Source organism: Macrosteles quadrilineatus, unplaced genomic scaffold, assembly GCF_028750875.1.
Source record: "Macrosteles quadrilineatus isolate MER2022 unplaced genomic scaffold, UCM_ALF_1.0 Scaffold_2__2_contigs__length_208266976, whole genome shotgun sequence".
In the NCBI taxonomy this organism is placed as follows: domain Eukaryota; kingdom Metazoa; phylum Arthropoda; class Insecta; order Hemiptera; family Cicadellidae; genus Macrosteles; species Macrosteles quadrilineatus.
The window spans coordinates 152,763,753-152,791,617 of record NW_026542595.1 but is presented as its reverse complement, the minus strand read 5'-3'; the positions used below and the strand labels follow the sequence as shown (position 1 = coordinate 152,791,617).

At 34.4% G+C, this 27,865-nt stretch overlaps 1 protein-coding gene across 9 annotated transcripts in view; it reads left to right on the top strand.

Moving 5' to 3' along the window:
• LOC128987071 (oocyte zinc finger protein XlCOF6-like) overlaps positions 1-27,865 on the top strand; it is a 74,218-nt gene that overhangs the window by 21,895 nt on the left and 24,458 nt on the right. For 3 of the 9 annotated variants that reach the window (XM_054407755.1, XM_054407753.1, XM_054407754.1), the window contains exon 5: positions 14,297-15,620. The exons of 4 other annotated variants lie outside the window; for them this stretch is intronic. In XM_054407755.1, the coding sequence (XP_054263730.1) occupies positions 14,297-15,562 (1,266 nt within the window). In that variant the 3' untranslated portion in view covers positions 15,563-15,620. Of the gene's footprint in view, positions 1-8,129; positions 8,927-14,296; positions 15,621-22,255; positions 23,585-27,865 lie in introns of those variants that run through there. 2 more of the 9 variants (XM_054407756.1, XM_054407761.1) reach the window with 2 other exon arrangements.

Genomic DNA, 27,865 nt, shown 5'->3' with positions numbered 1-27,865 from the left:
ACTCTCACATACACGCATCAACAAACGCGCAAAGAAACAGTAGCCCTAGGACACGCCAGCCGAGACCATCTTCTCATAGTAGAGCTTCTTAAGGGCGCGCTTTACCCGCAGTAGAAATCCTGCGATCGTTGTTGCTAACGCCAGTTACGCCGTTTGAGCTGGGAGCGCTAGGAGCGATGCGGCGAGAGGGGAAATGGCAAGATGGCCGCAACTGGCAAGCAACGAACTCCGGGCTGCACAGCGCTTGAGACTGAGATGGCTCTCGCACGCGCAGTCGCGCCCGCCTGCGCACCACTCACTGCCAGCCACGGCCACAGTAGACCAGCGCTTTTCGGTAGCCTTGCCTCGTCGCATCAACACAACCACACAACTCAAACTAGGCTACTACTGGGTGTAAGCGCTCCGATGTCGCGTACAGTATAATCATAGACTAAGCAACAAGTTTGTTTCATCTATGGTAGAATGTAGCGAAGTAAGCTAGGTTTGTTATTCAAAATTATTACTTTTTTTCTACACCATTAGACATCTTAAAATTATGGACATTGGCAGTAAAAAAAGGAAATTTGTGTACATGACGTACAAATACACATTATAATTTGTCCTTCACTATATGCAAAGTATACACATCAAATACATAAAGGGTACCTAATATTATTTTATTTTCCAACAGGACCCTAGTCCACATCCTGGATTACATGGCAACTATTTAAAAACTCGGTAGGATTATAAAATTATTTGAAAATATATTTATTAATAAGGATTTGATGATTGAGTTGATTATGGATTATAGATTTTGATGATTTGATGAATTAAATCTCGGATATAGACCCTAATAGAATTTATATCCTATCTCTGATGGGTAGCCCTCTTGGGTATCTAGGATCAATAAGTTCCCATTGATAATGTCGGATTGTAGGAGTTTTACAGTTTCGTGAAGACGCTGGGTTTCCATATTTTTTTTATGGTGTTTTACAGCTCCTGTTACTGCGTGCCGTAGTCTCATTAAACTACTGAGCACCTTATCTCTTAGTTCTCCTGGGACTGGGCCGGTCTGGTTTCTTCTCTGCTCACCAATGTCTCTCACTTTTCTAATGTAGTTTCGGAGTAGATGATTCGTACACTCAATTTTAATTATTGGTGTACGTGGACCATACGGCTGACATTCAGTAAGTTTTGACGTGACGCTACTATCACCATCACCTGAAACAACATAGGCAACAATATATAAATCTCGAATACAAACGACTTCCACAAATCATTTTAAAAATTATTAAAAACATTTCATAAATCAACAAACTTCAAAATTCCCTTACCTTATGTGTGTGTGTGGACGTACATATAAATGAAACAATAGACCAATTAACAGACAGACCGATAGAAATTGAGATGAGACTTATCTCTGTTTTCATATTCTATGAAATGTAATTTTTTTTCCATATTTATTCATATTTTGGGTAAAATTATCGAAAACGTTCATAGTTGTAAGAAATGTACAGACAAATCTGAAATTTGATTGATGTAGCTAAAAAAAAAAGTTATGGTAATTTTTGCCTGCATTTTCGATATTTTAAGAAACCCTATCTGCAAGTAAACTATAGACAAACCTACGACAAAATACTCACCTATTACATTCACGTACTTCAAGTTGTACATCTCGATACTTTTTTTAAACCCTTCCACTATTATGTCAGCCTCCATTGCCGTCGATGACTTGGTCCAATTCTTATAGCACACATGTTCAGCTGGTTGGATTTGTTTGTACTCAGCCCGTGCACAGATAGAACAATACGAGTTGCGAACCCCGACAAAGAGAACCTTCTTGGTCTTATACCCCATGATGCAAGCCTTGAAAATGAAATGTGACGCAATAAGAATGGTCGTTCAAAGGATGAAAGTACATTTTTTTACAAGCATAATTAGTGTGTTTTATGCAATCATCAATATGATTCAATAAAGTGAATGAAGCTTCATACCAAGTTCCAGTTATTTAGGTTTATATCTTCATTTATTTTCGATTTATGAATGGCAATTTTAGGAATTTGGTGTTTAGCAATTTTAATATCCCTGCAATGGTTGGACATAGAACAATAATATAGATTTGGATAAATTTATAGAATTGTAAGTGGTAAGTAGGGGTTCTTTTTAAGTGACTTTGTGTAATAGTGAGAGACACATTTATGCATTGGAAATTCACTTAGTATGAAGGTCTGCTGCAACGTGGGTATTTTGATATCACCTTGTATATACTGGTGCTGTATACAACAATACTATTTCAATTAATAATGGTATCGCGCGTATAGTCTTAATACTTACCATTGAAGTATTCACATTCATTACATTTCCATTGTTAGGTAATATGTCCGTCGTGATTTTTCCAATCCTCCGACAAACCTTGCAATGGAATGTCAATTCATCTATCAGACCAATGCGTCTGTCATTTATCAAATACATATCTGAAAACTTGCAGTCAAAAGGCTCGTGGTTTTCTAGAGATTGCAGGGATTTGATAAAATGATCTATGTTAACTATCCTCCTTCCATGTATGGATATTTCTTTGGCGATATCTTCGTTATCTTCTTCATCTCTGTAAACACAAATTTATCAAGTTCCAAACTTGTAGTCGAATAATTATCATACACTCTAAAGTCAACGACCAGACTTCACATAGATGTATTTCATTTAGGCTACTTTTTTAGAAACTATTTTCAAAAATAAATGTTAATAGTTAATTATTAAACTGTTAATTGTCTTTGTAATGTGAATTAAAATTTTGTAAATTACTTTTAGGGCAAAAAATATATTAAGCATGCAGAAGTAGTGTATAACATTTTAAACTGTGAAAAATTAACAGTAATAAAAAATAGGTTTGTATTACCCATCTTTCTTTAATAATTTACATAAAAATACATTTTTCTCTAAAGGGAGTTTCTAAGAAATAACATAGTTTTGAAAATACCTGGGAGCGAGAAGCTCAATTCCGGCTAACCAGTCTGAATCGTCACTGTCACTGTCAAGACTGCCATTCCGCCTGCAAAAAACATAATCAAATTTAACGTATTTACCGATTTAAAATTAACAAATGTAGTTTTAATAAACAGTCTACATAGGTAGACATTTTACATTTTTAAATACATAGTTTTAACTACATGAACAACAATAGTTACTAATACTGTACTTTATACTGACTTTAGTCAGTTCTAATTATTTATCAAGTAACTGTTAGAACATTAATATTTTAATTCTCTGTACAATTGATAAAAAGATAAATTGTATGTATTACCGAGTTAATACTACTGTATAAGGTTAGTGATTGGGAAAAAAAATACCTAGCATCAATATTATTTATAATGCATTAATTACCTGATGGTAATAGTCTCTCTTCCAGCATCAGGCAGATCATCATTGTTTAGTATTCCTGTAGGTTCAGCCTCAGTAACGTTATCCTTTTTGGAAATTATATCATGGTCTTTAGGAGTACTGTGATGGAAGCTGTCGCTAATCTGACATTCGGAGAGGCGTACGAAGCTGAAAAAAATATATACTGAACAAGGTATATGATAAGTCTGTACCTACTGTACTCAATAATAATTGGGTTTATTTCTCCGAGTGATTGTGTTAGCTGTAGGCCTACACAGTTTGGCAACAATGAACAGTTATTTTATAAGGATCGACTAAATGCAGAGGATTAATTAGTAATGGTAATGTTTTAGCTAAATAGTTGATCTTCAAAATGCATTCCAACATTTTTTCGAAGGAGCTTTTATACTTTAATACCATCTATACTTTATAAACCTTATGAAAAGCTAAATAACGGGCAGGCAGGGTGAATTAATACCTTACCTTGTATCAGTAGATTCTATTATTTCATCATTGTTTTTCATTTCTGACATGACTGTGTTATGTTTTGAAGTAATGCCTGATTCATCTGTTTTTGGCAAATCATGGAAGACAGTAGCGTTAGACTGACATTCGCTTGCAGATACTAGGCTGAAAAAAATTGGGTAGTTTAAATTTAAATAATGATTAGATTACCTTTTTTAAACCTTTTAATGATTATTTATTGCTCATTCCGGTTCAATAAACTTTCCATAATTTAAAAACAATGTTTTTAAAAAGGACCTTTTGATATTCGTTACACATTTTCCAGTATCTATCAATTGATTAAGTAGGCAAGTATTTCGTTTTTAGCGAATTTCCCTATAGGGAAGTAGCTATTACCGTAGGTGGCACGGTAAGACCTAGACCCGGGACCGATTTACTTTTTCATTTTGATGTCCCCAGAGGCCAAAAACACCATTCGTTCAAATTTTTATATATGTATATATATATATAGACATATATATATATATATAGATATATATATATATATATATACGTCCGTGAACGCGATAACTTGAGTAATTTTTGTCCGATTATGATGAAATTTGGTTTAAAGGTGTAAAGCGGGATAAACTTGAATGAGTTCGCAAACCAGCACGATCGGACCATGGGAACGGGGCTTTACGGGGGGTTTTATGGGGTAAAAATTGGTTTTTCTCACTTTTGACCCTCAAAACACAAAATTTCCCGATTTCTCTTTAGACCTTTTTAAAGAGCTTAAAAAAACAAATAATTTAGTATATAAAAGTATTTTTGTTCGATTATTAGTAACGGAGAAAATTTAAAAAATTGTAAATTTAAAATTCCCATGTTATTCTTATGGAGAATATTGTCAAATGTTGTAGTTTGCTTGTTTATGGATATATTTTTATCAAACTTGGCAAATTTATTTATTTTGTACTAAGCTATCAATATTTTACTCAAAAACACACTTTATTAGTTTCCTTGTAGCAGCAAACCTAGGTACTCGTTAAACCTAATGTTATTAAAATATATTTAACTGAAAATAAATTCAGACAAATGGAAATTCGCTTAGTCGGCAGGTTTGCTGCGGCGGGGGTATTTTAATCATACAGTTATCCCGCTTATGGTAATCTAAAACACATTTAAAAAATTGCCCGCGCGTTTATTGTATTGAGTATAAACAACTGGTACTAATAATTTGATTTTTAACAATGGCCCCCTGTTATTTACTTATCCGGTACACACAGATCTAAGATTTATTTGTACACTGTTTATTACTATATTTCACTGCACAAAGTACTAGCTGATATAGATTGTATAGATTTTTGCTATGGATTATAAACAAAACAATGACAGTCTGTTGGTAGCTATAACCCTTATAACAGTTGTTGCCTTATTTGTCATAAGTTCGCCTTATTTTGACAATGACCTTCAAACCTATAAAGACAGTTACGGTACTTATTTTATCTGCTTATTAATTGGCTTATATTGATTCCTAAACATAATTAACAATAATAATAACAATAATATAACAAACCACTCACCAAATATTTCTCTTTCTTTCCCGCCACTTATCAAGATTCTTCGCTGTAGACCTTTTCCTTTTAGTGGAAAGTGTCAAATGTCGTTTGACACGAGTTTTCCTTGAAGTTCCAGGCATTTAAAAACTCACTTTTAACTATCTCTAAACTTCACAAACACAGTTAAACACAGAGGTAGAGTAGCGCCGGGTTTGACAGATGGAAACACGTGGATCAAGCATTGGAGGGGTGAGAAGCGGTGCTGAGAGGGGGATTTCCGGCGAGCTTCCCCGAGCTGCCGCTAGACGCCGGCACCGCACAGTGGTAATTTTTAATTTGCAGAGGTTTCCAAGATTACTCTTTTCGAATTAACCAATAATGATAGCTACGCACTCTAAACGGATTATAGTAGTAAAAAGACCAATCTATAGTTCTGCGTTTTTAAAATTTTCAAATAACGTTTTTTAAATAAGTTACGGCTAGTCGAAAAGGCCCTTTTTTCTTGTACTAAAACTCAAGTTTATAAGGTGTGTAATAAAGATAATTGAAATATAGAAACGCAGAACTATAGAAAATTTCATCCTCTTTAATATGAGACCTTAAATTTGATTCTATCTTCAATGTAGCAGGTGAAAAGAGAAATCTTGCAAACCCTTGCATTCGGTTGCGCGTCAGGGGTAAAGCGCGCCCTTAAGTGCCGTCACAAACTGGGAAAGTTTTTCAAGTGTCCTAATGTGCAGGGGTAGGCTGTTCCACAGACGACAAGCGGTAACAACAAAAGCCCTGTCATAAGCCGTGGTTACATGATGACCTGTATACACAATGTGATCGAAGAAGAACGAGACATTTGTGAACTACCCTGAAACACAAATTTAAAATCGAGTTTTAGATATTTTGGGGAGCCTGTTTTCAAAATTGAAAAAAAAACGAATGACAACATTTTAATGAATCTTAATTTTAATGAATGAGGCCCAAGCAATCTGCCAACAGAGTGAGGTTTAGTGAATGGAACTTAGTTACCGAAGCTGATGTTTTGAGTGTAATAAAGGCTTCTAAGGACTCAAGTAGCCTCGATGTCTATGTAATGTCAGTGTCGTTGTTTAAGAAAGTAGCTCCTGTTATAATATCCCCTCTTACTTATGTCACGCCCTGTCATGCCGATGGCTATTTTCCTGATGCGCCAAAGTCTTCTAAAACGGTTCCTATCTTCAAAAAGGGAGAGCTGAAAGAAATAAGTAGCTATAAACCAATATCAATACTCCCTGTCTTAAGCAAAATAATAGAAAAAAATATGAAAAAACAACTTGTGGAGTTTTATGAGGAAAATAGCCTTTTGCCCAGCAATCAAAATGGTTTCAGGTTGGGGAATCTACCACCTCAGCAGTTATGGACCTTGTCAAGCAAGTCTTAGACGCATTTGAAAATAGAGACTTGATTCTTTTAACACTATGTGACTTAACAAACGCATTTGACTGTGTTTTGCATAGCCTTCTGTTGGACAAACTTTGTTCCTATGGTTTCTGTGGCAAGTATGCTGGAGTCCTATTTGAATGGAGGTTGCAGTGTGGCTATTAACAGCCTGACATCGGCTACTCAACCTGTACCCTATGGGGTGCCGCAAGGCTCAGTGCTGGGTCCCCTACTGTTCATTTTATACATCTACAACCTTAGTGTTGAGAGGGGAGTGATAATTTGCGAAGACACCACTCTTCTCAGTAGGAGGTGAAATCTTGATGAGTTGATTGCCAACCAGGAACTGGCTTTCAACAAAACCAAGACATGGTTCCAGAGTAAAACGCTACAACTGAACGAGTCAAAAACCCAGTTACTACTCTGCAGTCTCAGTGAAATAGAAATTCACATAGCTGCTGATCCCGTAAAACTGTTGGGCGACATAAAGCCTCCTTCACCACCAGAAGCGAAATTCTTGACCACTACTTAAGAAGCAGATCTAATTTTGACATCACAAGACGCAGGCTAGTTAAGACTTTAAAGCACTTCCCGGACTTGGCATTGAAGATGTTCAACAGGCTTCCAACTGACGTTGAGCTGTTTGAAAAAAACCGCTTTGAGCGTGTGTTGGTGTGGTGGATAAAGGACATGGCTTTCTACTCAATTGATGAGTTTTTTGCCAGTTCACTCACCTACCTGCTTGCCATTTGTGCTCTGTAAATATTAATGTTACTTAAATGTTTTCATATTCAATTTTATGTATGAATTTTAGTTTAATTTTTATTGACATGAACAATCCAGTTTTTTCTGGTTAAAGTTCACGACAGAAGGTAAAGGTACAATACATAGTTTTTAAATAAGAAATAAATCTGACAATTTCAAGTGAATATTTCAGTGGAAATCCACCAAGGTAAATTAAGATTTCTTTATTCTGCATATTTGCTTTGTCAGGGGTATTTAGTAGCTTCAATATTTGGAATAACGTTGATATGTGACAATAAAGTGATTTTTATTTATTTATGAATCCCATAGAGAACTAGATGTAAACAAATATCCAGAATAAGTTATCTTATCTGAAAATTAAGAGATTTTATAGGAAAGTGATCTAGAATAGCTGATTTCGATCTTGACACCAACCAATATTCTTGACCTACTACTGTTGTGGACTCATGAGTGTGGGAGTGAGTTTTGCAGGCGCAAGGGAAAGTTTTGGCCGTTGCCATGCTGACAGCGCTATACCATAGCATGAAAGTGATTGAACTCTTACTTACAACTTACTTTCACATTAAATATCAATAGGATTTTGTTTTTCAGGGTCAAAAGTGTCTTTCTGCAGGAAAATCAACCCTGAAGCAAGTTTCTAAAAAACCATTCAACACTCAACTCCTACTAGTAAAGGGAAAAAATATTCAGCCACATTTGAAGATGTTTGTCTGTGTTGATTGCAACAGATGTTACAGAAGGAAACAACAGCTTACAAATCACAAGTGTGAGGTTGCCAAAACATGCTCAGAAGATGACATACCCATCAGTGGTTTGAAATATAATCTCAATGCAACAAATGTACGACACATATGCGAAGTTTGTGGTAAAAGTTTAAAAACTAAAGCAACATTACAAAGTCATAAAGCTTCTGCTTGTCACAGCAATTATTTTGCTTGTGCCAGCTGTAATATGCAATTTGATCAAAAACCCCTCTTGATTAATCACTGCAGAAGTCATTTAGACCCTGTGGTAACCAATAAATATGCAGTTTGTAAGGCCAAAACTGGAAATGAACTCCCAACGAGTCCAAAAATTGATTGTGGTTTCAAAACCTTTCCCCATCCATGTACACAGTGTGCAAAACGTTTTCCAACCAGAACCAAAATGAAAATTCACCTTCTATCACATGCATCAGAAAAGAATTACAAATGCACTCATTGTAGAAAGTTATTCAAATTTAAGAGCTCTCTAATAGCCCATATCCTTTTACATACTCAGCCAAAAAAAAGAATTCAGTTGTGATGAATGTTCAAAGAGCTTTGTTTTGAAACAATACTTAAAACGTCATAAACGTATAGCTCATTCTGAAGATAGACCTTTATCTTGCCTAACGTGCGGGGCCACCTTCAATCATAGACAATATTTAAACATTCATTGTAATACGCACACAGGAATAAAGTCATACTCATGTTCATTTTGCTCTAAGACCTTTGCACAGGTGCCTCATTTAAGAAGACATGAACGCGTCCATACAGGAGTCAAACCTTATAAGTGCAAAATTTGTGACAAATCATTCAGAGATTCAAGTAATTTCAAAGTTCACCAGATCCTTCACTCAGGGTTGAGACCTTTCAAATGTGAGGAATGTGGAAAAGATTTTACTCAACGGAGTCATCTAAATAATCATAAAAAAACTCACAACAAAGCAAGACCTTATAAATGCAACATCTGTGGAGACTCATTTAAAAAAAAGGATGTTTTGAGAACTCATGTATTTTTACATTCTGATATCAAACCATTCAATTGTGAACATTGTGGTAAATCCTACGTTCAACGTACAGCATTCAAACGCCACAAGTGTCCGTTTTCATCGTGACACACACACTTTGTTTGCATATTTGTTTTTTCTGTTTTCGTGCAAAATATAAGGTGTAAAATCATGTTTACATTATTTCACTAAACCTTAGATGTGTCTCCCTACTTTCGTTACATTTTTAGAATAGAATATTGAAATCAGATTTTAATTAATTTTTAGATTTTAATTTATTTTAACTAGTGATTCCTTGGGCCAAAATTGAAAATAAAAATCAAGAATAACATTTTTCTAAAATCGCTTTGTTACCCAGATATCTGCCATTTTGTATTTTTTACAAAAATATTTTTATCTCTGGACTTTTTCAACCGATCTTTTATAAAACTTAGTGTGTTTTACCGGTATGTTAAGGTAAAAGAGACCCATGTCAAAAAAATCATCTTGATTCAACTTAAAATTTTAAAAATGGCCGCCAATTTAATTTTTTAAACTTAAATTACCCAATAACGGCTGATTTTATGAATAAATGTCAAGGGCACATTTATTTAGCATTTTAACTCCCCATTCAACGATACCAAGTTCAAAAAGATCGAATAAGAAATAGCTGAAATATTAAAATTTTTAGTTGTATAATGGGGCAAACCTGACTAGCTTCTGCCTTATTCTATTCTATCCAATTTTTTTCTACCACATCTACTTCAATATTTTTCAGCCATTCTGAGTTCCACTACTTCAATTTGAGCCATCTATATATGTAATACGCTAAGCCGATTTTTGTAAACAGAACTCCTCCCTCATTTTTGGACCGATTTTGATGATTAAAGTGTCAAAAGAATGACCCTGATCTGTAGTTTTGCAAAGTCTTTTTCATTTTTTGAAATCTTTATTAGTTTGGGCAGGATCTTTCATCAAAATTGGGTTTCCTCCCATAAGATTAACATGGGGGAATCTAAATATTTAATTGGAAACATTGTCTCCACTAATTTGAGAGAACAGCTGGGCGTAGAAACTTTGTAGAGGTGTCCAAAGAAAGGTCTCGGTCTGTAGATAAGCCATCAAAAGAAAAACGAAGTAAATTTCCTTAGGGCTCTGCCCCAGAAGCTTTTAAAGTTCCCTTCCCAGATTTGTTTACATTATCGTCATATGGATAATTTTTCACTACTTTTTAATGAAACAGCTGTTAATATTTAAATTGTATTTTAAACAACACATATAGGGAGTTACTGAGTTTCTCAAAAAGAAGTATTTGCAATGTAATTTTCTGATTTTAAAATTTATTTTGTTCTGCATCATGTCATATTTTGCAATATAACGTTCAATTGCAAAATCATTGGAAAATCTTAAAAGTACAGTAACTCTTAAAATGATTTCTTATCGAATTATCTTATATCTATTGTACGGCTTGGTGTCTGCCTTTTTGACCACTTTTGCCACTTTTGTTTTTTTTTATATCTTAGTAGCCGAAGACAGATTGTCTCTGTTAACAATGAGATGTCAAACGAGGTTATAGTGGATTGTGGAGTGCCTCAGCAGTCTGTACTTGAACCTTGATTTTAATTCCTATTAACGATCTTCATTTAATATACAGCAGATATAACTTTCTTCGCTAAGGGCAGAACAGTAGCGAAATTACAAGAACCAACCCAAAACGCAACGAAGGATGCCTCAGCATGGTTTTTGTCAGATAGTCTTCTTATGAGGAACAATGAAACTCAATAGTTATTTGTGTAACTAGTGTTCGAAATGGCACTTTGCTGCACATGAGAGAAATGTTTATCTTTGAGCCGCAGGCGAGTGTTGAAAGTTGAGAAATCATGATGTAAAGTTTCTTGTCTCCAGCACTTTGCTCTTGTTTTACATTATATTTGTCTACAATTACTATAAAGCATATAAATTTAGTCTTTCAAACACTATACAACACTTTTAGGCTTGGTTAAATCCAATCATTATATGAAATAGGAAACACTGCAACAGCTGATCGTAGTCATAGTATCTTTCAGTGTTGCTACCCCTTTATCCAAGCATACACCAATTGTGTGCCTAATAAAAGCACACTGTTTTCTTGTTTGGTTGGAATTCTGGTGTGCGGCATATTTTTTTATTTATTTACTAGCTGTTGTACCCGTGCTTCGCAACGGAGAGGACACTGAAGCAAAAAAAAATGATCTTGAATTCCGTTCTATAAAATAGTTACACATTACCCTTTGGTTTCAGGAACATAACTCAACTGAAACTCTTAGTTTGAAAAATATCTTTCTTTAAGGCTAACTTAAGGCTACCTAGTACGAATTATATGAGGCGCTGATGCATTTATGGAAATAATGTACCCATACGATTCAATTTTGAAATGATAAGCTTATCTAAACATTTATTTCGTTGGAAAACGTACATATAAACTAAATAAGGAAAATAATCGCACAACATAAAGGTCACTGTAGTAAAGCAAGAAAACAGTTTATATTGATTTCACTATTCATTTTGATATAATTGATATATTTTTCAGTATCCACTGAGCTTTTTTCAAAGTTTAATCTTTACCTGCAGATCAGTGTGTATATATCACAATAATAAGCAAAAACAAACTAATGGAAAACTTGTATTACCTTGTGTTAGAAAGCCAACCACTATTATTGTTAATCAGGGTACAAATTTCATTATTTATAAATCAACAACATAATAAATAACAGTTATTATTTTAAATCGTTCCATAGTTCAAAACGTGTATGTATTTGCATTAATTTACATAATTATTTAAAACATTGAGTAAAGAAACATAGTAACGTTACAGATATTTAATTGATTTTAGAAACAAAATTGAATTGCGTGCAATTTAGTTTTGTGATATTCTCCATAGTCAGCGAGCTGGTCTAGTGGTTAGAGCTCGGGACTCCTGTTCCTGGGGTCCCGGGTTTAAATCCCGCCGAATCACTAATGGATTTTATCTAAGTGATAATGCCGTAACCCCTAGGTCTAGCCTGAAGTAATGTGAAAAACAATTCCGGGCTCGTGCCTAGCGTCCTAGGACAAAAAAAATAGTCAAATTACAGCAGTGTTGTAAAAACACAACTACTAAGGAGATTTCTGTAAATGTAAAAAAATCGAATGTAAAGTAGATAATAGAAGATCTGGATAGAATAAAAGTAGGTATAGTTGAAATTTAGTTTGTAAATTGAATTAAAACACAAATAAAAGTGTAATCATTGAGTTAGTTAAATTTTTAAAACTGTAGGCCTACCTAGTTTTAATTTAAAACCTATATTAATCCTGGTCCAAAGATTTTTTTATGAGTTCAAATTTGTAAACAAAAAGCTACCATATCAAGATTATTCCAAAAAATGTATACATTGTAATAATCCTTTTGTTTCCATTAAAATAAGTACATTTTCATAAATATTTTAATCAAACTATTCTCATAATCATAAAACTTAAGAATCTTGGGAGCAGAACTTGTACCTCTTAACCTCTGCTGTTTGAACTGGTCGCCCGCTGCCACACATCAGTAGTAGTGGAATACACCAGTTCACTTGTGGAAGTGCGTTCATCTCATTATCATCTGTGCAAAGTTCGTCAAAGAGGGTGTAATATAATCCTTTTTCTGTTCTTGACGAAAGAATAGGATGTATATGCATTCTCCTCTTCCTTCGTCTTCTCTTTTTCATGAGTAGCAGAAGAAGCAAATATTCATCTCGCATTCTGACAGTGTCTCTCCCCCACATAACTGTTCCACCAACACTGTTCCACTATCAACAAGAGACTGGTCTAGTTGGTAATTTTGTGGCTGCTCTACTGGTTGCTCTACTGGTTGCTACGCTAGGCAGCCAGACAGGCGACTGGCTGCCCGGCTGGTTGCGCAACTTGGCTGCCTCGTCTAATAAGAGCCTTATAGTTTATACCTTACAATAGTTCATAACATATTGTTATATTTTAAAGCTGATTAAATATAAAATCTGCCATTTTTCTCGATATTTACAGAAGTTTTATAAATTTAATTTGCACATCAACATCTTCAACTCCAACTTCTTTGCCAGGGTAGGTGGATTCTATAACACCTTTCGATCACATGGCTCTTGGTTCTCTGTTTTCTGCAATTAGTACTCTGGATACCCACCATGTTTCCTCGATTGATATGCCATTTTGAAATGTTTATTTAGCAGAGGAATGTATTCATGTCCCAATCCTCACTTGTATTTGAGTGTTGGATGAAGTGAGTCAGACTTGGAACTGGTCTGACTAATCCTTGGTTATTGGCATTTTAATAAATGGTCTTGCTTGAGAAACAGCAAGCCTCATATAGCTATGTGGGCTCATGTTGCCTCTTGTAGGCGTTACCACACTACCATAGACAGAGCCAGGTATTGTACCAACCTTGCAACCTTGCATTCATTTTCAGCTTATGCACCAAAAGTGCTTAGTGATATATTGGGCCTCGATCTTATGAGGAATCAAAAGAAACCATCACTGTTTCGAAACAACGACCCAGTCAACCGATATGCCCATCTAAACTCACACAATCGAAAGTCGTTTCGGCACAATATATCGCCACTTAGCACTTTTTATGTGAACAATGATATATTGTTCCATAGCACGTTTCAGGAAAAAGACACACAACACGTCTCATAGCACTGAAAGGGTTAAAGTTTTTTAAGGGAATAGTCTTAACACTGGTCTTGTTACTATCCAACGTCGATCTGTAGTTAGAAAGCTTCAGTAATCCGTAAGCCAATGACAGGAATGAAACCAGCAAATTTAGAAGGCTAGCACTATAACCATTTGGCTACACAGTCAACTTAATTAAACAATCTAAAAAATGTTAAAAAATGTTTTTTAATATCCTCTGAATTATTCATTTGACGAATTTCAGGGCGAATGAACACATTTACGTTGAGAAAAAGCTATTACACTCTATTGTTCATTTTTCAAATATGATTTATTATTGCGTATCAATGGGGTGTTGTTTTTACAGGGCGGAAGGTATTTTTCTCAAGGGAAAACCACTCTAAACCAATTTCCCGAAACATCTTTAAACACTGAACTCCCACAAGTAGATGAAAAGAATATTCAGCCACATTTGAAGATGTTTGTCTGTGTTGATTGCAACAGATGTTACAGAAGAGAACAACAGCTTACAAATCACAAGTGTGAGGTTGTCAAAACATGCTCGGAAGATGACATACCCAGCAGTGGTTTGAAATGTAATCTCAATGCAACAAATCTTTGCCACATATGTCAGCCTTGTGGTAAAAGTTTCAAATCTAAAAAATCATTACGAGCGCATAAAGCTTGTCACAGTAATTCTTTTGCTTGTGCCAGCTGTAATATGCAATTTGATAAAAAATATCTTTTGATTAATCACTGCAGAAGTCATTTTGACCCTGCGGTAACCACGGAAAAGTGTGCAATTTGTAAACACAAAATTGGAAAAGAATTTCCAATGTGCCCAAATGTCTATTGTGGTTTAAAAACCTTTCCCCATCCATGTTCACAGTGTGCAAAACGTTTTCCAACCAGACAATCTTTGAAAATTCACCTTCTATCACATTCCTCAGAAAAGAATTACAAATGCACTCATTGTAGAAAGTTATTCAAATATAAGAACTCGCTAAGAATTCATTTCAATCTTTTACATACTCAGTCAAAGAATAAATTCTCTTGTGATGAATGTTCAAAGAGCTTTGTTTTGCAACAAGTCTTAAAAAATCATAAACTTAAAGCTCATTCTAAAGATAGACCTTTATCTTGTGTAACGTGTGAGGCCACTTTCAATGATAGAAAATGTTTAAAAGTTCATTGTAATACGCACACAGGAATAAAGTCACACTCATGTTCATTTTGCTCTAAGACCTTTGCACAGTTGTCTCATTTAAAGAGACATGAACGCCTCCATACAGGAGTCAAACCTTATAAGTGCAAAATTTGTGACAAATCATTCAGAGATTCAAGTAATTTCAAAGTTCACCAGATCATTCACTCAGGGTTGAGACCTTTCAAATGTGACGAATGTGGAAAAGCTTTTACTCAACGGAGTCATCTAAATACTCATAAACAAACTCACAACAAAGCAAGACCTTACAAATGCAACATCTGTGGAGACTCATTTAAAAAAAAGGATATTTTGAGAACTCATGTATTTTTACATTCTGATGTCAAACCATTCAATTGTGAACAATGTGGTAAATCCTACGTTCAACACACAGCATTCAAACTCCACAAGTGTCCGTTTTCCGCATGACAATCATATTTAGTATGCATTTTGTTTTTACTGTTTTCATGCAAAATATAATGTATAAAACTCGTTTTCATTTTCTTTTTTTACTAAACCTGAAATGTCTCTTCCTTATACAGGGTGATTGATATAAGTGTGCCAGCCGTTTTTTTCAAAAACTATAAGAGATATAAAATACCCCCGCCGCAGCAAACCTGCAGACTAAGCGAATTTCCATTTGACTGATTGGATTTACACTGAAATGTCTACTTAAAAATATAACATTTATTCCCGATTTAAATAGAATTAGTTTAAAAATTTACTTAGGTTTGCTGCATCAGGGAGGGTAAAACTGTTTTTTTTTTTAAATGTTAATAAGTTAGTAAGAAATAAAAACATTTTCCAAATTTGATCAAAATATGTTCATAAACAAGCAAACTACAACAGTTTACTTATTCTCCATAAGAATAACATGGGAATTTTTAATTTACAATTTTTTGAAATTTTCTCTGTAACCATTAGGCGCATAATAACGCTTCAATATACTAAATTATTTGTTTTTTTAAGCTCTACAAAATGGTTTAGAAAGAAATTGCAAAATTTTTGTTTTTTGAGTCAAAAATGGGAAAAACCTATTTTTACCCCATAAAACCCCCCATAAACCCCCGTTCCCATGGTCCGATCATGCTGGATCGCGAACTCGTTCGAATAAACGTAGGTTTACACGTTTGTACCAAATTTCATCAAAATCGGATCATTTTTGCTCGAGTTATCGTGCTAACGGACACATATATCTATAAGTATAAAAGAGGATGTTTGTATATATATTTATTTGTTTGGCAGTGATAAACTCAGACACAGCTGAACCGATTGCCACGAAACTTAGTACACACGTGTAGAATTTCATGGAATAGGTTTATACAACATCAATTTCGTGATCGGTCCAATCGGCTCCGCCCCAGTGGCTCTGGAGTTTCCCATGTTAACCTTATGAGAAATGGAATTAATGAATATAACAGCTGTTTCAATTAAACAAGTTGGTTCTGTTCTATGATGTTCAATAGCATTAAAGTTACAAGGATTACCAACAGGGTGCAGCACTATTATTTCTTTTACATTTATGACAACAGCTAATTTGCAACCAAAAGGTGAATGAGCGTAGCGAACGAACTTCAACCTGGAGGCGAGTTAGCGTAGCGAACGAGCTAACCTGAAGGCAAGTGAGCGTAGCGAACGAGCTAACCAGAAAGCAAGTGAGCGCAGCGAACGAGCTCCAACCTAAAGCCGAGTGAGCGTAGCGAACAAGCTCCAACCTAAAGGTGAATGAGCGTAGCGAACGAACTTCAACCAGGACGTGATTGAGCCATGCGAACGAGATCATCTTGAAAATTAAGAAGTTAAACGGGGCAAAGCCCGCGGGTTACAGCTAGTATATATATAAATATATAAATATATATATATATATATATGAATTTGAACGAATGGTGTTTTTGGCCTCTCGGGACCTCTAAACGAAAAAAAAATCGGTCCCGCGTCCAGGTCTTACCATGAGTACTACGGTAATAGCAATAGCTTATTCCCTATATGGGAAATTCGCTAAAAAAGTTAAATGGCAAGTGCCTTGGATTTTTTATTAAAAAAATTGTCAAGTCAAAAAAATTATTTTAGCCGCAATTTTTCCAATATGGCCGCCAACTTTGATTTTTCTTACGGAACACCTTGTATTTTATGATGTATTCCGGTAGAAAATGTAATTTTAAGACGATTTTATTCTTGTAATTTTTTTCATAAACCTAACCGTTTCAAAGATAATAATGGTTAAAGTTTTGAAACTTCGGTATGAGAAAGAGTTTCGATAATGGCCTAAGCAAGCACGCCAGCTGTTTTATTCGAAAACTATTCAAAATTTCACAACATTAACTATTATTATCTTTGAAACGGTTAGGTTTATGAAAAAAATTACAAGAATAAAATCGTCTTAAAATTACATTTCTACAGGAATACATCATAAAATACAGGGTGTTCTATAAAAAAAATCAAAGTTGTCGGCCATATTGGAAAAAAGGCGGCTAAAATAATTTTTTTTACTTGACTACAATTTTTTAAATAAAAATCCAAGGCACTTACCATTCAACTTTTTTTTATATCTCTTATAGTTTTTGAATAAAACGGCTGGCACACTTATAACAATCACCCTGTATATATATATATATATATATATATTTTAGAAAAGAACATTGAAATCAAAGCCTTATATATACAGGGTGAGTTTTAATTGTCCCCCCCCCAACTGTTTTCTACATTTTTTCAAATATCAATCCCAGACCACTTGCAAACATTGTTGGGTAGTAAGTACTTCATTTTGACAAGGTGGTCATTTCCGGCCGCCATCTTGGATCCGCCATATTGGATGCAAAATATTTTTTTAAAATGTAAAGGTGGGGTTGTGACCCATTATTTCGAACTAGATTTTTACCCTGATTACAATGCCGCAAACCGTTTTTAAAAATCTAGATTCATTCTAAAGTTATGAGGCCTTTTTAAGACTTTATTTTTAGCCCATTTTAACATTGTGCTTGTACAAACTAAGACCATAATCTCAAAATAGTGCTAGATAAAGATGAGTATACACTGCCAGTCATTGCCAACCTATTTCCACTTGGTTATGAATGATGTATTTTTTTCGGCCGCCATCTTGGATCCGCCATTTTAAAATGTGATAAATTATTTTTAATATAAAAGGGGTGTTGTGACCCATCGTTTCGGATTACTTTTTTAAGCTGAACTCCATTCCATGGTCCATTTTTTATTTTCATATTTTAATTTTGAAATATTAACATTTTTAACAAGAATATTGCAATAATTCATAAATAAAACTTGATAACAAAAAATGGATTGCGGCATTGTGTTTAGCTTAAATAAGTAGTTCAAAATGATGGGTCACAACACACCCTTCATATTTAAAATAGTTTATCCCATTTCAAAATGGCGGATCCAAGATGGCGGCCGAAAAAAATGCATCAGTCATAAATAAGTGAAAATAGGTTTACAATAACTGGTAGTGTATACTTATCTTTATCTAGCACTATTTTGAGATTATGGTCTTAGTTTGTAAATGCACAATGTTAAAATGGGCTAAAAATAAAGTTTTAAAAAGGCCTCATAACTTTAGAATGAATCAAGATTTTTAAAAACGGTTTGCGGCATTGTAATCAGGGTAAGAATCTAGTTCGAAATAATGGGTCACGACCCCACCTTTACATTTGAAAAAAATATTTTGCATCCAATATGGCGGATCCAATATGGCGGATCCAAGATGGCGGCCGGAAATGAAGACAATGTCAAAATGAAGTACTTACTACCCAACAATGTTTGCAAGTGGTCTGGGATTGATATTTGAAAAAATGTAGAAAAAATTTGGGGGGGGGACAATTAAAACTCACCCTGTATATATATGGCTTTCAATATCTAATTAACGTTTGTAAAACAGCTAAAAACATTGTAGTGTGGTGAAAATACAATTTTATACTCCTCAAATAACTCTATGAGTGAATAAGACATATATTTTTGAAGCCAATTATATAATTGTAAAAACAATATCAAGAGAGTTTGAAATGCTGAGTTTGTTATAAGTTTTCTGCAAAATCACTTGTGGCTTTTTAGACTTAAATTTAATCTGAAAAATAACTTCTTGTAACATTCAAATTGTTTCTTCCTGCATTGTGACTATGGATCCCGTTACATAATATTTGAGAGGATAATTATTTTTAGGTTGTAATCCATGATATCAAATATGTAGAAATTAATAGCCGTTTGGAATTCAAGCCTCTTAAAACAAGTATTAGGATATTTATTACATATAGGCCTAATTCTAACAATATTTATCCGATTCAGTAAAATATTATGAATTCCTTAACTGCTTTCCCAAAACAATATCAAGCCATAGCAATAAATTATTTTGAAAAAGTGAAATAAGACATTTTTACATGTCTGTCAATAAAAGAGGTATATATTTTTACTAGATAAACCACACGAGATAAAATCTTGTTGACAGATAATTTATGAGAGATTCCAAACAGATGCCTAGGAAATTTACAAATTGTTGTGTATTTCTAAACACCTGATCTGTGGGCTTTCTTACAGTCACCCGACATAGTATGGGCTTCCTTGTACTGATTATATACAGAAAGTTGCTAATTTCAGCTTTCACTTAATTTTACCGCACTCCTTTTTTTTGTTGCAAACCAGAACTCCAACCAAACAACACAAAACAGTGTGCTTTATTAGGCACGTAATTTAATGTACGCTTGGAAATAGGTTGGCAACACTTAAAGATACTATGACTACAATCAGCTGTTGCAGTGTTTCCTATTTCGTACAATGGTTGGATTTAACCTAGCCAAAAAGTGTTGTATAGCGTTTTGAAAGACTAACTATATATATGCTTTATAGTAACTATAGGAAAAATACCTACCGCCTGCGGCTCAAGGATAAACATTTCTCTCATTTGCAGCAAAGTGCCATTTCGAACACTAGTTAACAAATAACTATTGAGTTTCATTGTTCCTCATAGAAGACTATCTGACGAAAACCATGCTGAGGCATCCTTCGTTGCATTTTGGGTTGGTTCTTGTAATTTTGCTACTGTTCTGCCCTTAGCAAAGAAAGTTGTATCTGCTGTATATTAAATGAAGATCGTTAATAGGAATTAAAATCAAGGTTCAAGTACAGACTGCTGATGCACTCCACAATCCACTATATTCTCGTTTGACATCTCATCGTTAACAGAGACAATCTGTCTTCGACAACTAAGATTTAAAAAACTGAAGAGCGGTATGCACAAGGCCATTGTGTTGAATTTACATTAGATTACCTTTGTTGTTGTAGCCTATAATCAAAAACAGTAGTTAAGATGTTTGTGGTACCCTATGCATTTCGCTAGCTTGTGTGGCATCTTCATGGTTCTTCTTATCACTTAGGCCCTTATTAGACGAGGCAGCCAAGTTGCGCAGCCAGCCGGGCAGCCAGTCACTGAGCATTGGTTCTTATGGAGCTTATTACACGGGGGCAGCCAGTTGCGCAGCCACTGGCTGGTTGCCGAGCCCAGCGACCGCACAGGCAACCACTGGCTGCTCGGTCTGGTCGCGCTCCTGTCTAGCTTACGGATCTTATTACACTGGGCAGCCAGTCGCCCGCTGCCACACATCAGTAGTAGTGGAATACACCAGTTCACTTGTGGAAGTGCGTTCATCTCATTATCATCTGCGCAAAGTTCGTCAAAAAAGGTGTAATATAATCCTTTTTCTGTTCTTGACGAAAGAATAGGATGTATATGCATTCTCCTCTTCCTTCGTCTTCTCTTTTTTATGAGTAGCAGAAGAAGCAAATATTCATCTCGCATTCTGACAGCGTCTCTCCCCAACATAACTGTTCCACCAACACTGTTCCACTATCAACAAGAGACTGGTCTAGTTGGTAATTTTGTGGCTGCTCTACTGGTTGCTCTACTGGTTGCTACGCTAGGCAGCCAGACAGGCGACTGGCTGCCCGGCTGGTTGCGCAACTTGGCTGCCTCGTCTAATAAGAGCCTTATAGTTTATACCTTACAATAGTTCATAACATATTGTTATATTTTAAAGCTGATTAAATATAAAATCTGCCATTTTTCTCGATATTTACAGATGTTTTATAAATTTAATTTGCACATCAACATCTTCAACTCCAACTTCTTTGCCAGGGTAGGTGGATTCTATAACACCTTTCGATCACATGGCTCTTGGTTCTCTGTTTTCTGCAATTAGTACTCTGGATACCCACCATGTTTCCTCGATTGATATGCCATTTTGAAATGTTTATTTAGCAGAGGAATGTATTCATGTCCCAATCCTTACTTGTATTTGAGTGTTGGATGAAGTGAGTCGGACTTGGAACTGGTCTGACTAATCCTTGGTTATTGGCATTTTAATAAATGGTCTTGCTTGAGAAACAGCAAGCCTCATATAGCTATGTTGGCTCATGTTGCCTCTTGTAGGCGTTACCACACTACCATAGACAGTGCCAGGTATTGTACCAACCTTGCAACCTTGCATTCATTTTCAGCTTATGCACCAAAAGTGCTTAGTGATATATTGGGCCTCGATCTTATGAGGAATCAAAAGAAACCATCACTGTTTCGAAACAACGACCCAGTCAACCGATATGCCCATCTAAACTCACACAATCGAAAGTCGTTTCGGCACAATATATCGCCACTTAGCACTTTTTATGCGAACAATGATATATTGTTCCATAGCACTATTCAGGAAAAAGACACACAACACGTCTCATAGCACTGAAAGGGTTAAAGTTTTTTAAGGGAATAGTCTTAACACTGGTCTTGTTACTATCCAACGTCGATCTGTAGTTAGAAAACTCTTCAGTAATCAATAACCCAATGACAGAATTAATGCCATCTGGGTCTGGTAACGATCTTGCTTGGAATGAAACCTGCAAATTTAGAAGGCTAGCACTATAACCATTTGGCTACACAGTCAATTTAATTAAACAATCTGAAAAATGTTAAAACAATTTTTGAATATCCTCTGAATTATTGATTTGACAAATTTCAGGGTGAATAAACACATTTACGTTGAAAAAAAGCTATTAAACTCATTTCAAAACTCAGTTCATTTGTTCAAATATGATTTATTATTGCCTATCAATGGGGTGTTGTTTTTACAGGAAGGAAAGTATGTTTCTCAAGGGAAAACCACTCTAAACCAAGTTCTCAAAACATCTTTAAACACTGAACACCCACAAGTAGAGGAAAATTATATTCAGCCACATTTGAAGATGTTTGTCTGTGTTGATTGCAACAGATGTTACAGAAGAGAACAGCAGCTTACAAATCACAAGTGTGAGGTTGCCAAAACATGCTCAGAAGATGACATACCCATCAGTGGTTTGAAATTTAATCTCAATGCAACAAATCTACGCCACATATGTGAAATTTGTGGTAAAAGTTTTAAAAATAAAAATACATTACAAGTGCATAAAGCTTGTCACAGTAATTCTTTTGCTTGTGCCAGCTGTAATATGCAATTTGATAAAAAGTACCTCTTGATTAAACACTGCAGAAGTCATTTAGACCGTGTGGTAACCAATAAATATGCAGTTTATAAGGCCAAAACTGGAAATGAACTCCCATTGCACCCAAAAGTTAATTGTGATTTCAAAACCTTTCCCCATCCATGTTCACAGTGTGCAAAACGTTTTCAAACTAAGGTGGAATTGAAAATGCACAATGTGACACATTCCTCAGAAAAGAATTACAAATGCACTTACTGTAGAAAGTTATTCAAACGTAAGAGCTCTCTAAGAATCCATTTCAATGTTTTACATACTCAGCCAAAGAATAAATTCTGTTGTGATGAATGTTCAAAGAGCTTTGTTTTGAATCAATACTTACAACGTCATAAACGTATAGCTCATTCTAAAAAGAGACCTTTATCTTGCTTAACGTGTGGGGCCACCTTCAGTGATAGACAATATTTAAACATTCATTGTAATACGCACACAGGAATAAAGTCATACTCATGTTCATTTTGCTCTAAGACCTTTGCACAGTTGCCTCATTTAAAGAGACATGAACGCCTCCATACAGGAGTCAAACCTTATAAGTGCAAAATTTGTGACAAATCATTCAGAGATTCAAGTAATTTCAAAGTTCACCAGATCTTTCACTCAGGGTTGAGACCTTTCAAATGTGAGGAATGTGGAAAAGATTTTACTCAACGGAGTCATCTAAATAATCATAAAAAAACTCACAACAAAGCAAGACCTTACAAATGCAACATCTGTGGAGACTCATTTAAAAAAAAGGAAGTTTTGAAATCTCATGTATTTTTACATTCTGATGTCAAACCATTCAATTGTGAACATTGTGGTAAATCCTACGTTCAACATACAGCATTCAAACGCCACAAATGTTCGTTTTCATCTTGACAGACACACTTTGTATGCATATTTGTTTTTACTGTTTTCGTGCAAAATATAAGGTGTAAAATCATGTTTACCTCATTTCACTAAACCTTAGATGTGTCTCCCTACTTTCGTTGTATTTTTAGAATAGAATATTAAAATCAGATTTTAATGAATTTTTAGATTTTAATTTATTTTAACTAGTGATTCCTTGGGCCAAAATAAAGAGAAAATCAAAATAACATTTTTCCAAAATCGCTTTGTTATCTGCCATTTTGTATTTTTTACAAAAAACATTTTTAATTATCTTTGGACTTTTTCAACCGATCTTTTATCAAACTTAGTAAGTATGTTAATGTAAAAAGAGACACATGTCAAAAAAATCATCTTGATTCAACTTAAAATTTTAAAAATGGCTGCCAATTTAACTCTTTAAACTTAAATTACCCAATTACGGCTGATTTTATGAAAAAATGTCAAGGGCACATTTATTTAGCATTTTTAACTCCCCATTCACCGATACCAAGTTCAAAAAGATCGAATAAGAAATAGCTGAAATATTAAAATTTTTAGTTGTACAGTATAATGGGGCAAACCTGACTAGCTTCTGCCTTATTCTATTCTATCCAATTTTTTTCTACCACATCTACTTCATTATTTTTCAGCCATTCTGAGTTCCACTACCTCAATTTGAGCTATGTCCTATGATTCTATTAAATATCGCCTAACAATTTTACTTCAAAATACACAATTTTGCAAACTGCACGGTAAAACAATTTGATTCCAACTAAGATGTTACTAAAAGTCTGAATTATTATAGGTAACGTTATCCCTGGTTTTATATAGTATACAATACATTGTAGAATCGACTGGCAAATGAGAAATCGCTATGTATAAATCCCAAAGCAATATTGTAACAAATTTGACATTTCATGTATCTTCAAAATAAGTTGTAACGATTGTCATCATATTTACATTGGACAAACTGTTAACTTTATTAAACGTTTCAAAAACCATGTCTCTGCTCGGAGAAACAATAAACTGTAAAGATCAAATGTCGCACACTTGTTACAAAATAGCCACTCATTAGGGAAAATGGTAGACAATGTATGTATTTTTAAGAATTGTAAGAAAGGAAATGTGATGAATGCTTGGGAAGAATTATTGTATATTTACATAGAAAAATGTAAAAAAATAAGCTAATTAATGTACAGTGAATTTTGACTCCAGTTGTACTTATATAAACTTACTTGCCGGTATTTCCGGTGGGTCGCCGGAATTTTATCCCCCTGGAATTTTACCCCCTGGGCAAAGCTGACGTCACTATGACGTAGTAACCTGAGTGGCCAAAAGTTTGTTCGCGGCCGGAATTTTACCCCCGCGGATTTCGAAGTCTAATGAAAATAGTCAGAGCGTGATTAATTCAATTAGCGATAAAAACAGGAATTTTACCCCCTGTCCATATAACTAGTGTTTGGACAACTGAAATGTACGGGCCGGATTTTTACCCCCCGGAATTTTACTCCCGGAATTTTACTCCCCAGAATTTTACTCCCGGAATTTTACCCCCGGATTTTTACCCCCCGGAATTTTACCCCCTGGCCAATTTTAGAAATTGAATGATTGGTTTTCTTATTTCTGTTTTTAATTAATTGTAAACATTTCATTATTTAGTGGCCTATCTTTATTTATTTATTTTGTAATCTCATTCAGTTGATTGTATATACGTCATATTAACCAAAAGTTGGCTTCAAAGATCGAATCCTAATACTTGAATCTCAAAATTAAAATTAAAACATGTTCGATTAGTTAATGTCACAAATAAATTAAGATAGGCTACTTAATAATAAAATGTTTACTATTAAATTAAAACAGAATGAAGATAATTAATCATTCTCACTAATTTTTATATCTAGCCAGGGGGTAAAATTCCGGGGGTAAAATTCCGGGGGGTAAAAATCCGGGCCGTACACTCTAGGTTTTTATAATTTGATGTGTTCTGATTAAATTCACAACCGTGAAAATATATGTTTAATTCCGCGTTTAATCCATCGAGCTGATGTCACGAAACTCAAAAGTTCGTGGCTGGAATTTTACCCCCGGAATTTTATTTGGTTTGTGACGTCATGTTTGCCCAGGGGGTAAAATTCCAGGGGGATAAAAATCCGCTACCCCTTTCCGGTAGCTAATAGTATATAAGGAACGCCATTTTTGATTCTTGTCATTGGCCTATTGGGTCTGATGATGATTGGAGTGTCCAATCGAAATCGATCACCACTTACCATCTTGTGAGTAAACAGTATAAGAGTAAAATATATTATTATTAGTGTTATTAGATGTACATCTTTTTTGTTTTTTCAGCTTTTTCAAATTATATAACTAACAAAACAATGTCTTAATAAAATACCCCCGCCGCAGCAAACCTGCAGACTAAGCGAATTTCCATTTGACTTATTGGATTTACACTGAAATGTCTACTTAAAAATATAACATTAATTCCCTATTTAAATAGAATTAGTTTAACAAGTACTTAGGTTTGCTGCATCAGGGAGGGTAAAACAGTTTTTTTTTTATGTTAATAGTTAATAGGAAATAAAAACATTTTCCAAATTTGATCAAATTATGTTCATAAACAAGCAAACTACAACAGTTTACTTATTCTCCACAAGAATAACATGGGAATTTTAAATTTACAATTTTTTGGAATTTTCTCCGTAACCATTAGGCGCATAATAATGCTTCAATATACTAAATTATTTGTTTTTTTAAGCTCTACAAAGTGGTTTGGAAAGAAATTGCTAAATTTAATGTTTTTTGGGTCAAAAATGGGAAAAACCTATTTTTACCCCATAAAACCCCCCGTAAACCCCCGTTCCCATGGTCCGATCAAGCTGGATCGCGAACTCGTTCGAATAAACGTAGGTTTACACGTTTGTACCAAATTTCATCAAAATCGGATCATTTTTGCTTGAGTTTTCGTGCTAACGGACACACACATATATATATATATATATATATAAATATATAAACATATAAATATATAAATATATATATGAATTTGAACGGATGGTGTTTTTGGCCTCTAGGGACCTCAAAACGAAAAAAAAAATCGGTCCCGCGTCCAGGTCTTACCATGAGTACTACGGTAATAGCTTATTCCCTATATGGGAAATTCGCTAAAACAAGAGAGTTTAATATGATGAGTTTGTTACGTTTATTAGGAAATCACTTAGTGGCTTTTTAGACTCAAATTTAATCTGAAAAATAACTTCTTTTAACATTCAAATTGTTTCGTTCATTGTGACTATGCATCTCATTACATATTATTTGAGAGGGAAATTCTTTTTAGGCGGTAATCCATGATATCATAAATATTTTTTAGAATAGTGGTTTGGAATTCAAGCTTCAAAAAGAGTATTAGGATATTTATTACATAGGGCCTAATTCTAACAATATTTATCTGATTCAGTAAAATATTGTGAATTCCTTAACTGCTTCCTGAAAATAATAAGCCATAGCGATAAATTATTTTGAAAAATCAAAATTATACATTCTTACATGTCTGCCAACAATTGAGGTCAACATTTTTACCAGTCAAACAACATGAGATAATCTTGTTGGCATATAATTTATGTGAGATTCCGAGCTGATGCCGAGGAAATTTACACTTTGTTGTGTATTTCCATTTCCTTACACCTGATCTGTGTGCCTTAAACTGAAAAAAAGTTTTTTTACAGTAACGCGACACCAGGCTTCCTTGTACTGATTACTACAGAAAGCTGCTAATTGCTGCATACCCTTAATTTTCCCGCACTCTTTTTTATGTGTTTTTTTTTTACTCATGTATATTATATTTATATATTGTTAGGTATCGATTATTTAGTTATATTTTAATAATTATGTACATTCAATTGTCCCACATTCATATCTAAGGGCATGTTTTTTTTTCACTATTGCCAGAGCTAATGAATGCCATTGTGTTGTATTTAATATTTTTCCATCTTGTGTGTTTTTTTTTTGTTTTTTTTGTCCAATGAATGTAAAAATGGAGTTTGTCGGTTTGGTAAGTAAAATAAAATAAAAAATAAATAAAATAATAAATAAATACAAAAATATGCCGCACACCAGAATTCCAACCAAACAACAAAACGGTGTGTTTTTATTAGGCACATAATTGGTGTATGCTTGGATAAAGGGGTAGCAACACTGAAAGATACTATGACTACGATCAGCTGTTGCAGTGTTTCCTATTTCATATAATGATTGGATTTAAGATTTAACCAAGCCTAAAAGTGTTGTATAGTGTTTGAAAGACTAACTTTATATGCTTTATAGCAATTGTAGACAAATATAATATGTAAAACGAGAGCA